The 15,013-nt window shown below is 38.6% G+C and overlaps 1 protein-coding gene across 1 annotated transcript; it reads left to right on the top strand.

The window, feature by feature from the left end:
* Positions 1-2,222: 2,222 nt before the first annotated feature.
* On the top strand, positions 2,223-13,334 carry grk5 (G protein-coupled receptor kinase 5). The gene is made up of 16 exons (XM_086301646.1): positions 2,223-2,430; positions 3,035-3,115; positions 3,210-3,322; positions 4,431-4,508; positions 4,653-4,750; positions 5,518-5,610; positions 5,759-5,822; positions 6,173-6,313; positions 8,736-8,926; positions 9,004-9,041; positions 9,536-9,625; positions 11,610-11,818; positions 12,101-12,238; positions 12,572-12,709; positions 12,789-12,920; positions 13,003-13,334. The coding sequence occupies exons 1-16, from the start codon at positions 2,376-2,378 to the stop codon at positions 13,156-13,158; spliced, it is 1,815 nt and encodes a 604-aa protein (XP_086157772.1). The 5' UTR covers positions 2,223-2,375; the 3' UTR covers positions 13,159-13,334.
* The last annotated feature ends 1,679 nt before the right edge of the window (positions 13,335-15,013 follow it).

A 15,013-nucleotide genomic window follows, 5' to 3' on the forward strand; every position in this document is an offset into this window, starting at 1 on the left:
AAGTTTTAAGCCTAATCTTAAAAGTAGAGATAGTGTCTGTCTCCCGAATCCAAACTGGAAGCTGGTTCCACAGAAGAGGGGCCTGAAAACTGAAGGCTCTCCCTCCCATTCTACTTTTAAATACTCTAGGAACAACAAGTAGGCCTGCAGAGCGAGAGCGAAGTGCTCTAATAGGGTGATATGGTACTACAAGGTCATTAAGATATGATGGGGCCTGATTATTTAAGACCTTGTATGTGAGGAGCAGGATTTTGAATTCAATTCTGGATTTAACAGGAAGCCAATGAAGGGAAGCCAAAACAGGAGAAATATGCTCTCTCATTCTAGTCCCTGTCAGCACTCTTGCTGCAGCATTTTGGATTAGCTGAAGGCTTTTCAGTGAGTTTTTTGGACATCCTGATAATAATGAATTACAGTAGTCCAGCCTGGAAGTAATAAATGCATGAACTAGTTTTTCAGCGTCACTCTGAGACAGGATATTTCTAATTTTAGAGATGTTGCGCAAATGGAAGAAAGCAGTCTTACATATTTGTTTAATATGTGCGTTGAAGGACATGTCCTGGTCAAAAATGACTCCAAGGTTCCTCACAGCGTGACTGGAGGCCAAGGTAATGCCATCCAGAGTAAGAATCTGGTTAGATACCATATTTCTAAGCTTTACAGGGTCGAGTACAATAACCTCAGTTTTATCTGAATTAAGAAGCAGAAAGTTAGCGGCCATCCAGATTTTTATGTCTTTAAGACATTCCTGCAGTTTAACTAATTGGTGTGTGTTATCTGGCTTCATGGACAGATAGAGCTGGGTGTCATCTGCATAGCAGTGAAAATGTATGCTATGTCTTCTAATGATGCTGCCTAAAGGAAGCATGTATAATGTAAACAGAATTGGTCCTAGCACTGAACCCTGTGGAACTCCATAATTAACCTCAGTGTGTGAAGAGGACTCTCCATTTACATGCACAAATTGGAGTCTATTAGATAGATATGATACAAACCACTGCAGTATAAACAGTTGTAAACAGTTGTAGAATTATAATTATCGTATTGTACAGAATGATTGTCTATACAGCATATACAGTAGTGCAGTTAAGATAAGTGAAATATGTGGATAATTTCTACAGAGGCTATGTAAAGTGCTAGTGGTTGTGAGTGGTGGTTCAGTCCATGTTATTATTGTGTGTATGAGGGTACAGTTGTCCATTTGTTTGTTTTTGTTTTTGTCCATTGTGGTGTATGTGGTATGTGCTGTCCTTCTAAAAATGATAAATGTAAACTACATAGTAGATGCACTGGTCCTTATATAGCACTTCTTCTATTTAACATGACAATTCAAAAGATTTAATACAATACGCTTCATTCATCCAATGGATGCAAGTTGGGGTTAGTATCTTGTCCGAGACAATTTGGCATGCAGACTGAAGCAGCCAGGGATCAAACCACCAAACTTTCAATTAGTAGAGGACCTGCTGTACATGCTGAGGTACAGCCACCCCTGTGCCTCAGGAGGCCAGTATTAAGCCACTGGGTGTCACCTCTGTCATTGCGCCCCAGGGTGGCTGTGGCTACATGTAGCTTGCCATCACCAGTGTGTGAATGTGTGCATGAATGGGTGGATGACTGAATGTGTAAAGCGCTTTGGGGTCCTTAGGGACTAGTAAAGCGCTATACAAATACAGGCCATTTACCATTTACCACTTTGTGTATATGACCTGTTAGTTATATTCTAGTTAGTTATATACAAATGGAGATTGGGATGTCTTCAAGTGACTGAACATTAGCTTCATAGATGTGTGTTAAGTGAATCTTTCAGTTTCTAGTTTTACGATGTTATTGCATCATGCTCATACAGTTTATGTATGCGATTTGTTAACCAAGCTTGCAAGTGTTAGCTGATAAGTTCAACTTTGGTCAAAATAGGGTTTTGGACATGAAATGGGAGTAACTTCAGAACTGAAAAGTAGTCCAAAACCAATTAAATTCTGATTACCTGTTGATCAAGAATGGTCAATATTTAGAAACTCTTTTCTAATAACTCTTTCTTTCTGTCTGCTTTGCTTTTGTTGCAAATCCATCACCTCTCTACAGTTTTTGATTTATTTGTATGCTCTTTACACCTGTGTTTTGTCCCTCCTCTCTTACTTAGGGCGTGTCCTGTGCTTGGAGTGCACTGTCATATATTAAGTATCCCACATTCTTTAGTGACTCACAGGTACTGCAGGTTAGACAACACGACTAGCTATTTCAGCAGCCTGTAATATAATAGTTGCCATTTACTGGGCCTGCTGAGAAGTTGTATTTTTACTTTTTTGCATGAAGGCTGGATACTGTGCGGTACTTAACTAAAGGTAACTTGTAGTGCAAAGGCACAGTGCTACATGGAAACCATAGAAAGCATTGCGGCAAATACTGCTCTTGTTAGAGCCAGAGAAGGTAAGCACTTTCTATATCCAGAAAGTTTATGTGAGAAGATGACATGCTAAAATGCTGACAATTTTTGACTTATTTCTCAATTTGGGACATGACCTCCATCAGAAGTAGTGCTTATATGGGTTATCTCAGGACAATGATTTTTCAGTCACAGTGTGGAAGAGTGATGTATGATAAACCTGATCAATGATGAGTTTTAAGTCTGGTTTTTTTTACTCACCAGTTCAGTTTCTGATAAATCAGTTTATCAATTTTAGCATTTCTGAATAAAGTGAAATTCTCTCTGAAGGCAACATAAATTTATTTGCTGTTACTTGAGACATGAAATAAATTTGGAGTGTGGAAATTGAGACGCAAACTATGAGTGATAGTGTGTAAAGTACGTTGCAGAGTAATGTGGTTCCACAGGCTTTGTTTAATTTGTTCCTGGAGCTATTTATAGTTCACTCACTGTAGTCGAACAAGCTATTGTCTGAAACCTGAAGGACTAGGCATGCTGATTGACATCTCAGTCTGAGTTATTCAATATGTCAGCACTTTGGTTATAGGCATGTATGCATATTCACAACACTAAAGAACTCCTTTTCTGTGTCCCGACTGTCTGTAGGTGGAGGAAGGAGCTGGAAATGGAAAGAAATGCTTCGCTTTCCCCACATTAGCCAGTGCAAAGACCTGGCCATGAACATAGGTGTGTATCTGCAAGTGTGTTTCAATAGTGTGAACAAGTTCTGGTTCTTTGTGAGATTTCACACCATATATTTTATTTTATATTTCTCCATTAGAACGAGACTACTATAGTCTATGTGTGAAGCAGCCTATTGGCAAGAAACTGTTTCAGCTCTTCTGTCGGAGTCGGCCTGATCTGCAGAACTACATTTCCCTCCAAGATGCTTTGGTACAAACTGTGAAAAATTCTTTTACTGGAATTTGAGTCCTTAAAAATATTGAAAATAATGGCACTTAATATCAGTAATTATTTCAGAAGCTAGAGTTGCATTGCTCTTGTGTGTTTTAAGTAATGACATTGCAGTGCAGTGCGCTTTTTAAAAATATTAAACGAGAGATAAGAGATTAAGAGCAAAACAAATGTGAAACTAACATGAAGAACATTAGAAAACTGAGAACTGAAAATATACTTGAAGAATTACACCATAACACATATAATATAACATCAAAATAATCTATAGCATGTTGGAATTTCCATCTGTTATTTTTTTCTTTCTTTCTTGATTACTGATGGATAATGATGCATGAGACACCGCGGCATTATTAAATGATAAGAAAAAAAACATCAGCCAAATTTAACTCTGGTATATTCATATTGAGTAAAAAAGAAATTTTGGACTTCAGTGCACAAGAGGGTGACTCTTGTAGATACAACAGCTCATATAACCTTGTATCCTGTGCAGAAACAAAGTGTTACTGGACAGGTAGTATCTAATGAGCCTGACCCTCAAAACACTCAAAGCACCAGCGTTAAGCGGCAGCTGATTGCCTTATCAAGTGGCTAACCACTGCAACACTGGCAAATGTTTCAAAACAAACAAACAAACAAAAAACCCTAATATTTTTACCGTTACTTCAACTGGCAAGTAATCACATCCAGGGTACAGTAGGTAGTCTCAAAGGCAATATTAAACCTGAGAAATTAGATGAGAAGTGTGCTTCTCTAAAACATTTTAACCGCCCGAGTTTACACAACATTTTGTAAACAATAAATTATTCATTGACACAAGATCTTTTTAAGTTTATTGCACGACTTACAGATTGTGAATGAACTAAATCATTTAATTTACTGGTGATTTGCTTCATGTGTGAGCATCTGTATGTCTGACCACTTAAACATTTTGCAGTAAATAGCTCAAATTACTTCAGAAAAACTGACATCAGACCTTCTGTCTGATACTAGATTTTACTGTCTAAACCCTTTGAAGAACTAACCTGTACATATAGACTCTGCATCCACATATGCAAACAATCTTAATACCTATTTTCTTCTTTAGGACAACTTTGACATTCAGTCAGATGACAAAAGGAAAGAGTCTGGGAACAGGATCATCCAGAGATTCCTCATGAAGCAGGTGTGACAACATTTGTAGAAAACATGGTTGATAGTTTACAACCGTGGATATTTTTCTTTCATTATTTTCTCCTCTGAAGTTTGAAACAAGAATTCTTATATCATGCTACACATCACTTTATCCAAGTGTATCATGTTCCCTCAGTCCAGTGAGTGTGTGTCCATCCTACTGAGGCATGAAAGAAGCTGCAATCAGAGTCTGGAGCTCAATCCCTGTGGTGATGTCTTTCATGGCTGCAGGGAGTAAGTTATATCTCTTTGGTCTGCTTATAGATGGTCATGTTAAAACAAGTTTGTAGGGGACTCAATGCAGTCTAGAATACTTTGGTATACACAGGAATTCATAGTCGACTCAATGACTGCAAAGTGCCCAGGTCCTGTGGTTGCATTGGTGAAAAAGGTTATTTTCACCAATCTGGCATTATACATTGTGGCCAAATGTATCCAGTTTGGTTTTGTCTGTCCAAAGGACATTGTTCCAGAAGGTTTAGGGGTTTCAGATTTATCTTCAGCTATGCCATATTTTACTTAGAGAGAAGCAAGTTTCTCCTGGGAAGCAACACTTATTAGATCTTTTTCTAATTGTACTGTTGTAAATCTTTAACATTTAGCATGCTAACAGAGGCCTATAGAGTCTGAGATGTATTTTTTGTGTGTTTTGTAATTTCTTTGAGTATTGCACAGTCAGATTTTGGTGTGAATTTTCTGGGACATCCATGCCCAAATCTTCCTCAAATCAAACACATCTGAATGCATCTAACCATAACACTGCACTATACTGACTGTATATAATTTTAACTACTGGCTTAACTGGAGTTTTGCTGGCCTGATGTGATGACTATTTTTCTAATTTTGCTAAATTACTGGGATATACACAGTAATATATACAGTATGTCCAGTAGCCAATAGAAGAACTGCTTTTCAGAATCAGTTCTCTAAAGTGTGGCACATGCTGTTGAAAACTGTTGACCAATGGAGCAGATGGAGTTCATCTTTCTTTTGTGGATTAGAGACCTACATAAATACCTCAGCAACGAGCCCTTCACCCAGTACCAGGACAGCATGTTCTTTGCCCGCTTTCTACAATGGAAACAGTTGGAGAGGTCAGTAAATGTGTATGCCCAACAAAGGTATGAGACGAATTGTTTCATGGATCAGTGGTTAGCCAAGTAGCTGCTGTTTACAGTTCTTCTTAAAAAATGTATTTACAAAAATATTTCAAATGAAAACAACATGTCTGTCTCTTTCAAGGCAGCCTATCATGAAGCAAACATTTCGACAGTACAGACTACTGGGGAAAGGAGGGTTTGGAGCGGTATGTATGTTTTGGGATTTACTCTAAGACACAGTGTTAGCATATCAGACACTTTATGGTATATGTTTTTGAGGTATGTCTTTACCCACGGTGTATCAAAATGAAGGTAGTTTTTTTATTTTTTATTTTACATACATATTCCCTTGGGGGAATTCATGGACTTAGACCTTCACAACACAGTTCTACATCTCTGTTACTCTTTAGTTCCCTTACATATATTAGTATACTTTCACTTTGCAGCAACCTATTCTTTTTTGACATATTGAACAGCTCTGATACTGGCAACAGCATTAGATACAAATTTATCACAAGGGTGTTATTGTCTTACAATCCTGTTATTCTGTCTTGAGGTGTGGGCCTGTCAGGTGAGAGCCACAGGCAAGATGTATGCCTGCAAAAAGCTGGAAAAAACCCATGTAAAGAAGAGGAAAAGAGAGGACATGGCTCTCAATGAGAAAGAGATACTACAGGAACTGGATAGTCGCTTTGTGGTGAGACTGCTGTGCTCTTCAAATATTTGCATCATTTTTTAATTTGTCAATTTTTTTTACATTTTCAAACTAGTTTTTGTTCATTGTGATGGTTTTCACATTGCCTTGTTCATTTTTTTTAAAAATCAGTATGTTTGTTAACCAGTGTTATCTGTGTAAGCAAAGTTGGGTTATTCTTAAAAAGCAAATCCATGACCTGCACTGTTACAATGGTTGATATTTCTTTCTTCGTTAAAATAAACATATACACTGTTATTGAGTTACACTGTGACTACAATTCAGTTGAATTCAATTCAATTCAATTCAATTCAATTCAATTCAATTTTATTTATACAGCACCAAATCACAACAGCAGTTGCCTCAAGGCACTTTAATATTGTAAGGTAGACCCTACAATGATAGATACACAGAAAAAACCAACAATCATATGGCCCCCTATGAGCAAGCACTTTGGCGACACTGGGAAGGAAAAACTCCATTTTAACAGCAAGAAACCTCCAGCAGGCACAGGGAGGGGCGGCCGTCTGCCGCGACTGGTTGGGGAGAGAGAGAGAAGACGGTAAATGGTAAATGGCCTGTATTTGTATAGCACTTTACTAGTCCCTAAGGACCCCAAAGCGCTTTACACATCCAGTCACCCACCCATTCACACAGACATTCACACACTGTTGATGGCACCCACCCTGGGGTGCCATCAACCCTACACCCACCCTGGGGTGCACTGATAGAGGCGAGGCTGCCGGGCCACCGGGCCCTCTGGCGCCACCGGGCCCTCTGACCACCACCAGTAGGTGGGCAAAGGGTCAAGTGTCTTGCCCAAGGACACAACGATCGAGACTGTCGGAGCCGGGGCTCAAACCGGCAACCTTCCGATTACAAGGCGAACTCCCAACTCTTGAGCCACGATCGCCCCAGCGGGATAAAAGACATGCTGTGGAAGAGAGACAGAGATTAATAAAGCTTAAGCTCACACCGAACGAGACATTAATAAGCAATTCAAAATAGTCTTTATAATTCCATCATAACTGACACTTGTTAAAAACTCCAGCTGCCAAATGTTTGAACAAATCATTTAACAAAAATGATCTTTACTGAATGTTTATACAAGGTATTTTTACAGTGAAGAGAAGTTTATCCTGTGACACCAATAGGAAACCTGTATAGGGTATACCCCATCTTTCACCTTATCACAGTTGGGATAGGGATAATGGACATGAACTCTTCTCTATGTTTTATAAAAGACATAGAAGAGGTGGCTGTGACTCAGGAGGTAGAGCAGGTCAATTATTAACTGGAAGGTTGGTCGCTCCCGTCTGCATACTCACCTATCCTTGAGTGCTCAAGTTAGGCAGAAAAGTACTTAATAAGAACCAGTCGATCTACTATTTATATATGCTTAATTAGAGACTCATCACATCATTCAACAGGTTTTATACATGTTCTGACACACATCCATCCATCAATTTTCTTCCATCCATCCATCCATCCATCCATCCATCCATCCTCTTCTGCTTTTATCCACTACATCGAGGCTGTAGCCTATCGCATCCATCACAGGATGAGAGGCTGGACTAACAGGGCTAACATTGAAGCAGACAACTATTCAGACTCATCATCATCTTTGAGCTGTGGAAGGAAGTCTGAGAACTCTAAGAGAACTCATGCAGATGAAGAGAGAACATGCAAACTATACACAGAAAGGCCTCGGACTGGATTCAAACCAAGGACTTTCTTGGTGCCACTATACCTCGTCTCAGCAATATAGCTGAGTATAAAATAATCAGGGAGAGAACAAGTTCAAAAGCAACCTCGGTCAGACAGAATTCTGTTTATACTGATCTACTGATTCAGATGAATTTCGTGATCAAATAGTCTTATTTTTCTTAAGAATGATGTCCAGTTTTTATAATCAGTGAGCACAACTCAATTTTTCTAAAATGTGTATTTGCAGTTTCTTTTAACCTCCTAAGACCGGAACTCTTCCATGACATGCATTTTCAATTTCTCTTTGATATTTGGGCTGATTGGGACCCAATTAATGTAAAAACAAAGAATTACCAGATTTTTTTTTTTTTACCTGATTTTTGTTTCTAAGAAAAATGAGAGCCACATATGAGGATATTCATTTAACATTTTGATAGCACAGTAGCAGTATAATGTCCTCGTAAGTGGATATAGAGCAAAATTGAGTATTTTGGTCTAAATAACCCAAAATGTGATGTCCACATATGTGGATGCCAGGTCCTAGGAGGTTAAGGATAATGTTTAATCCTTATGATTGGCTTTCTTTCATAGCGAGTGGTGTTCTGCACTGAATTATACTGAATTGTTTCAAGTATTTTGTAAAAGCTGAATTTATAGTATTGCTGATGCCTTAGTGAGTTTTGTTTTCTTATTTTTGTTTTATTTTTTTATTGTTCAGGTGAATCTGGCATATGCTTATGAGACCAAGCACAATCTCTGTATGGTTTTGACCATGATGAACGGCGGTGACCTAGGGTTTCACATACATCGCATGGGGTCACCTGGTCTGACCAAAGACAGGGTACGTTTCTACGCTGCAGAAGTCTGCTGTGGTTTAATTCACCTCCACCAAAAGTCAATATTATACAGGTAAGTGTATTTCTACATGCATTAAATCACATCTCTACTAGTCGGGAAGAAGTTTTTAAATGCTGTGTTTCTTCTAGAGATTTGAAGCCAGAGAACATTCTCTTGGATGACAATGGTATGCGCAACTACAAAACAGTGTTTTTTTAATCATTCATGTACAATAAATAGCCTCAACTGTACTACAGTAACATCCAAGCAGATAGCATTCCAACATCCACACATAGCAAAAGCTGGCAGTTACTTTCTTGCTATTTTTAACTCTGAAAATAATCTGACTGTTTGAAATGCCACACATTTGGCCATGCAGCCTATCAGAAGCATCCACCTGCTCTCAAGAAAAATCTGTGTTGATTGTATTTTGACAGGGGTAAAAAAAAAAAAGAAAAAGAAAAGTAGTTTGAGGAAGTAAAAAAAACCTGTTATCTATTTATAGAAACTTCCACACCTGTTCCTTCATTCTTGGAATAAAAGCAACAGTTGTAGTTTCCCATTGTGTCAGCTGGAGAAAAGTGAAGCCTAACTTGACAGGGCAAAAGTGAAAGTATGTGAGAAAAATAATCTCAACAATCATGCCATTTCAGTTAATCTTACTTTTTTGGTTCCATTAAGGACACATCCGCATCTCTGACCTGGGTTTGGCTGTGAAGATGTCTGAGGGGAGTCTAGTACGAGGCAGGGTGGGCACACTGGGCTATATGGGTATGTATGGAACTTCTACAGACCCACATAAATCATATGAGTGTGTTGGAAAACAAAGCAATTTATTTTTATGATTGTATGACTTTTATCCATACCTCTCAGTGGTGCTTACTGGCCTGCACACAGATGGATGGACTGCTTAAGTACTTACATAGAGTTTATCTATGTAAGTTTATGATGCAGTTTGCATTGTGCTGGGAGTTGGTGATTTGTAGACCTGATTGTTTGTTTTAACACATCAGAAAAACAACAGAAACAAAAAATCAAACAACTGTCAATAAAATCAAAGCAAAGCAAATGGTGATTTTGCTATTTTCTAAGGAACTTTGAAAGAAAGGAATTGGAATTCTTTAAGTTTCTTGAAGATGTTTCACCTCTCATCCAGAAAACGTCTTCAGTTCTAAAACCAAATGAGTCCCAGGTATCTAAATCCTTGTGGGGCTTGTCACTAAAAGGGTTGTTGACCCACTATTAATTGTGTCACATGAGCCAAGGTGAGAAAAAGGCATGGATCATGACCAGCAGAGGTTTTGAGAGAAACTAATGTGATACCTTGGCTCACCCTATTAACCTGAGGTTAACAGAAACCTGAGGCACCTGGGAATAGATCTTAAAATTGCATTGTATGTGACTGACAGTTGGTGTCACAAGCCACCCCCTCTATTCAGTGATGGTCATTCACAGTGAAAATAGATGGCATCTTTTACTCCTCTTTCAAACAATCTGTCTTCTCAGTTCAGAATATGAAAATTGGCATCCTCAAAAGATTGACCTTTAACCTTTAGGCGCAGATCTTTAGCTGGTCTTGTCCTGCTATGTTGTGCCATGCATTGATAGGATGGCTGTTTGGTGTCTCCAATGTAGAATCTCTGAATTCTTGTATTGTAATAGTTTAAAACTTTCAAATTACCTGATGCTGTCAACTGGATGGGAAGAAAGAACCTATTATGACTTTATGTCTACAGTGCTTTCAGAAAATGTTCACAGTGGTTCACTTGTTCCACATTTGTTATGTTACAGCCTATTTCCAAAACTGATTAAATTCATTTGTTTCACCTCTACACACAATACCACATATTGACAAAGTGAAAAAATTAGCTTGAATTTTTTTTTTTTAGCAATTTTATTAAAAAAACAAAACAAAACTGTAACTTAACTACCCACAGACTTTGCCATAAGACTCCAAAGTGAGTTGAATCCTGGTGCACTGGTCAGATGTTTCTATGACTTGATTGGACTCCACCTGTGGTAAAGTTACTGGGACATGAAGACATAATGTCCAAGGAATTGTCTGTAGACCTCAGAGACAGGATTTTATTGAGGCACACATCTGGTGAAAGGTACAGAAAGATTTCAGCAGTATTTAAGTTCCCAATGAGCACAACAGTCTCCATCATACGTAAAAGGAAGAAGTGTGGAAGCACTCCAGCCAATCTGATCTAAATCGGGGTAGAAGGGTCTTAGTCAGTGAACTGACCAAGAAGCCAATGTTCACTCTGGCAGAGCTCCAGCATTGCACTGTGGAAAGAGGAGAACCTCCCAAAAGGATAATCATTTCTGCAGAACTCTACCAGTCAGGCCTGTATGGTAGAGTGGCCAGTTGGAAGCCAATTGTCATTAAAAGGCACATGACAGCCTTCCTGGAGTTTTGCAAAAAGGAACATGAAGTACTTTCAGACAATGAGAAATAAAACTCTGGTCTGATGAAACAAAGATTGAAATCCTTAAAGTGTCATGTTTGGAGGAAACTAGGCAGCAATGATCCCCTGATGAATGCAATTGCTACAGGGAAGCATGGTGGTGGCAGCATCATTCTCTGGGGTTGTTTTTCAGGAGCAGGAACTACGAGACTAGTCAGGGTTTGGTTTTTAGTAATTTTCACGACATGGAAATATAGACTTATAGAGTACACAAGAATATTGCCTTGGCAATAAGTAACAGCAGCAAAGCATAAAAAGATTATTCGTTTGCATTCCCATTTCAGCTCCTGAGGTGATCGGCTATGAGCGTTATGGAATGAGTGTGGACTGGTGGGGCCTCGGGTGTCTGATTTATGAAATGACTGCAGGTCGGCCCCCTTTCAGGGCCAAAGGAGAACAGCCTAAATCCTCAGAAATGGAGAGAAGGATTCAGAATGAACATGAAGAATATGGCAACCAGTTCAGCAAGGAGACAAAAGACATCTGCTCCTCAGTGAGTTCTTCAAAATGAAACTATTTTTATTTCAGCATGCACAGAAGATGTTCTTTCATCCACATCATACCTTTATCCCCTGATGTATGTCAGATTGTTAAGACAGTACAACAATTTCCAAAAGCCAAGTCATATTCTAATAGGATAGGTTCAGGGTTGCTTACACCTTAGAGATTTACTACGCATACATGTGCTTTTCAGCCTAAATCCTAACCCCAATTTCGGAAGAGGCTGTATTACATCCTTCAAGCAATGAGAACACCTTTTTTTCCACTATTGTAGCTGCTGACCAAGGACCCCACAAAGAGGCTGGGCTCCCAGAAGTCTGGGGGAAAAGATGTAAAATTTCATCCTTTCTTCCAAGAGATCAACTTTCGGATGCTGGAGGCAGGACGCGTTGACCCTCCATTTAAACCTGATGTAAGTACCCAAATGAGATATCTATATCTATAGATTGATAGAGACAGATATCTAGATATGTATGTATATGTGTGTGTATGAATTTGAATTTTGAATATGTATACATACATACATACATACATACATACAGGATTACATTTATGTATTTAAATTGGATTCCATTTAGCTGGATGTAGTGTTTTCGATGTAAGAAATATCTTGTCAAGTGACTTTGGTTTTTAAAGAGTATGTAAAGTACTTAAATAAAAACTGATCAAATGTAGAAGAAGAAGATTTTAACAATCTTAAAGCCATTTAAATTTGTACTCACTGCATGTGGTCTTTTATTTTTAGCCCAGTCAGGTGTACTGCACTGATGTACAGGACATAGAAGAATTTTCCACAGTGAAAGGAGTCCATTTTGACCAGACTGACAGCTTCTTCTACTCCCAGTTCAACACAGGAAGCAATTCCATAATTTGGCAAAATGAGGCAAGTTCTAGGTTACATTACCAGGGTTAATCCAGACAAGAGCTTCAAACCTCACCTTCCTTCTCTGTCTTCCATGTAGCTAATAGAAACGGGATGTTTTGAAGAACTGAATGTTTTTGGCCCTAAGGGATCTGCATCTCCAGATCTCGACTGGTCCCAGGCCCCAGAGAGCCCCAAACGCAGCCTGCTGCGCCGAATCTTTCGCAAAAACGTAAGGACATAAAATACATTCTGTCAAAATGTGTGCCCTTTGTGGAAAGCTGAAGATATCTTTCCTCTTTTCACTCAAACAGCATCATTCAGATTCTGACGGAAGCAGAGAGAACCTGTTGTCCAGTGAGGGCTACAGCTCATCAGGAATACATAACTCTGCCCTGAATCCCAGGAAAGTCTACAACAAAGACACCAAAAAACAACAAGTCATTGTAGCAAAGGGTTCTTCCCTTTAAATCGCAGCACAGCAGGCATTTATTTTGTGTTTTCATTGTCTTCCTTACACCTAATCTGTATTAGCATTTTCTGCTTCTCTCAGGTAAAACAAATGAATAATTTTACACCATCCCAACTTTTTAAAAAGTACTTGAATTTTTAAACAAGTGTACTAGTATATATAGTATATAGTACTAGTTTTCTCTGTATATGTTGCCCTTGAGCTCCATTTTTGAAAAACACAATGTTTCTTTTCACTGTTACGCTGATGATATTCAAATCTACCTTCACCTGACTGGGGATGCTTTATCCTCACCACATCCTCTGTTTGATTGTCTGAGTGATGTCAAGGACTGGTTATCACGTAACTTTCTTACTTTAAATGGAAAGAAGACAGAAATTATTGTTTTTGACCAAAATATGCCTCTGGGACAATTGACTGACACATTTGGGCCTGTTGCTAACTACCTTACTGATACTGCCAGGAATCTTGGAGTTTTCATGGATAGTTCCTTCAAACTTGACAAACAGGTCTCTAATGTGGTAAAAACTAGCTTTCATCAACTACGCCTAATCTCTAAGGCTAAACCCTACATACCACACAAAGATATGGAGAAACTCATCCATGCTTTCATTATGTCAAGACTGGACTATTGTAACTCTCTCTACCTGGGTCTACAATCTTCTCTTCTGCAGCTGGTCCAGAATGCCGCAGCACGTCTCTTGACCGGCACTAGAAAGTTTGACTCTATCACCCCTGTTCTGAAAAATTTACACTGGCTTCCTATCAGATATCGAATTGATTTTAAAATTCTATTGTTTACTTATAAAATTTTGAACAATATGGCACCTGACTACTTAGCTGATCTCCTCTGTCTGTACAGCCCTCAGAGAGCACTAAGATCATCGGGCCAACTGCTCTTGGTGCAACCTAGGTCTCGGCTGAAGACCAGAGGAGACCGTGCCTTTACCGTTGCTGCACCCAGGCTATGGAATACTCTCCCTCTTCATATTCGCGCGTCAGATTCCATTCAGTCTTTTAAATCACGTTTAAAAACGTATTTGTTTGATCTAGCATTTAAGGCAAATTAGGGTAATTTACATCTGGCTCTGTATTTAGATTATGTAATTATCTTATATTTTATATATTTGTAATTTATATTTTATTGTGATTTTATTTGTACTGCGATTTTAATGGAAAGCACTTTGGTGTACTTCGGTCTTAAAAATGTGCTATATAAATAAATTTTGATTGATTGATTGATTGATAGTATTTTTTTTAACAATTCCAATATAATAAATGTCATCTGAATAATAAATTATGTGGAATTATCTGGATTAAATGGGTCACCTGGACGTCCAGACGTGTTCAGACCTTTTGGGATTTCTTTACCTGGATGGAGCATGCATCAAGACATTAACTTGTAATAATTTTTCAATTAAAAAAGCAAGCTTGAACCAGATATTTGACATAAAAATAAAAACTCAAAGCCAAGTCAGCAGTTAAGCAAGGTTCCTGGTAGAAGTAAAGAGGCAAGGGGGACCTAGTGTTATCTCAGGTATCTTTCAGGGACACAAATGAAGATTTAGGTTGGGGAAAATTGTCAGCCATCCAACTTTTAATAGAGTCTAAGCATCTATTTGGATGCCTTTAGAAAAATCTTGGAGCTTAAAAGAGATATTTAATTAGATGTCATGTTCAGCACAATTTGAGCACCTTTAAGGGCATGCCTTATCTCTGCTAAGAAGAGGGGAAGATATAACAGAAACAATAAAGGCTCCAAAATAGAAAGGCCAACTAACTAGGTAGCACCAGAAATGCTTGCTTGCTAACCAGGCCTCGCTTCCACAACAGGCTGAGCTTCACATGGACGC

This window comes from Aulonocara sp. 'chitande type north' Nkhata Bay, linkage group LG7, assembly GCF_057382095.1.
Source record: "Aulonocara sp. 'chitande type north' Nkhata Bay isolate Kocher_YH1m ecotype deep benthic linkage group LG7, A_spYH_male_GT1.1, whole genome shotgun sequence".
Taxonomy (NCBI): domain Eukaryota; kingdom Metazoa; phylum Chordata; class Actinopteri; order Cichliformes; family Cichlidae; genus Aulonocara; species Aulonocara sp. 'chitande type north' Nkhata Bay.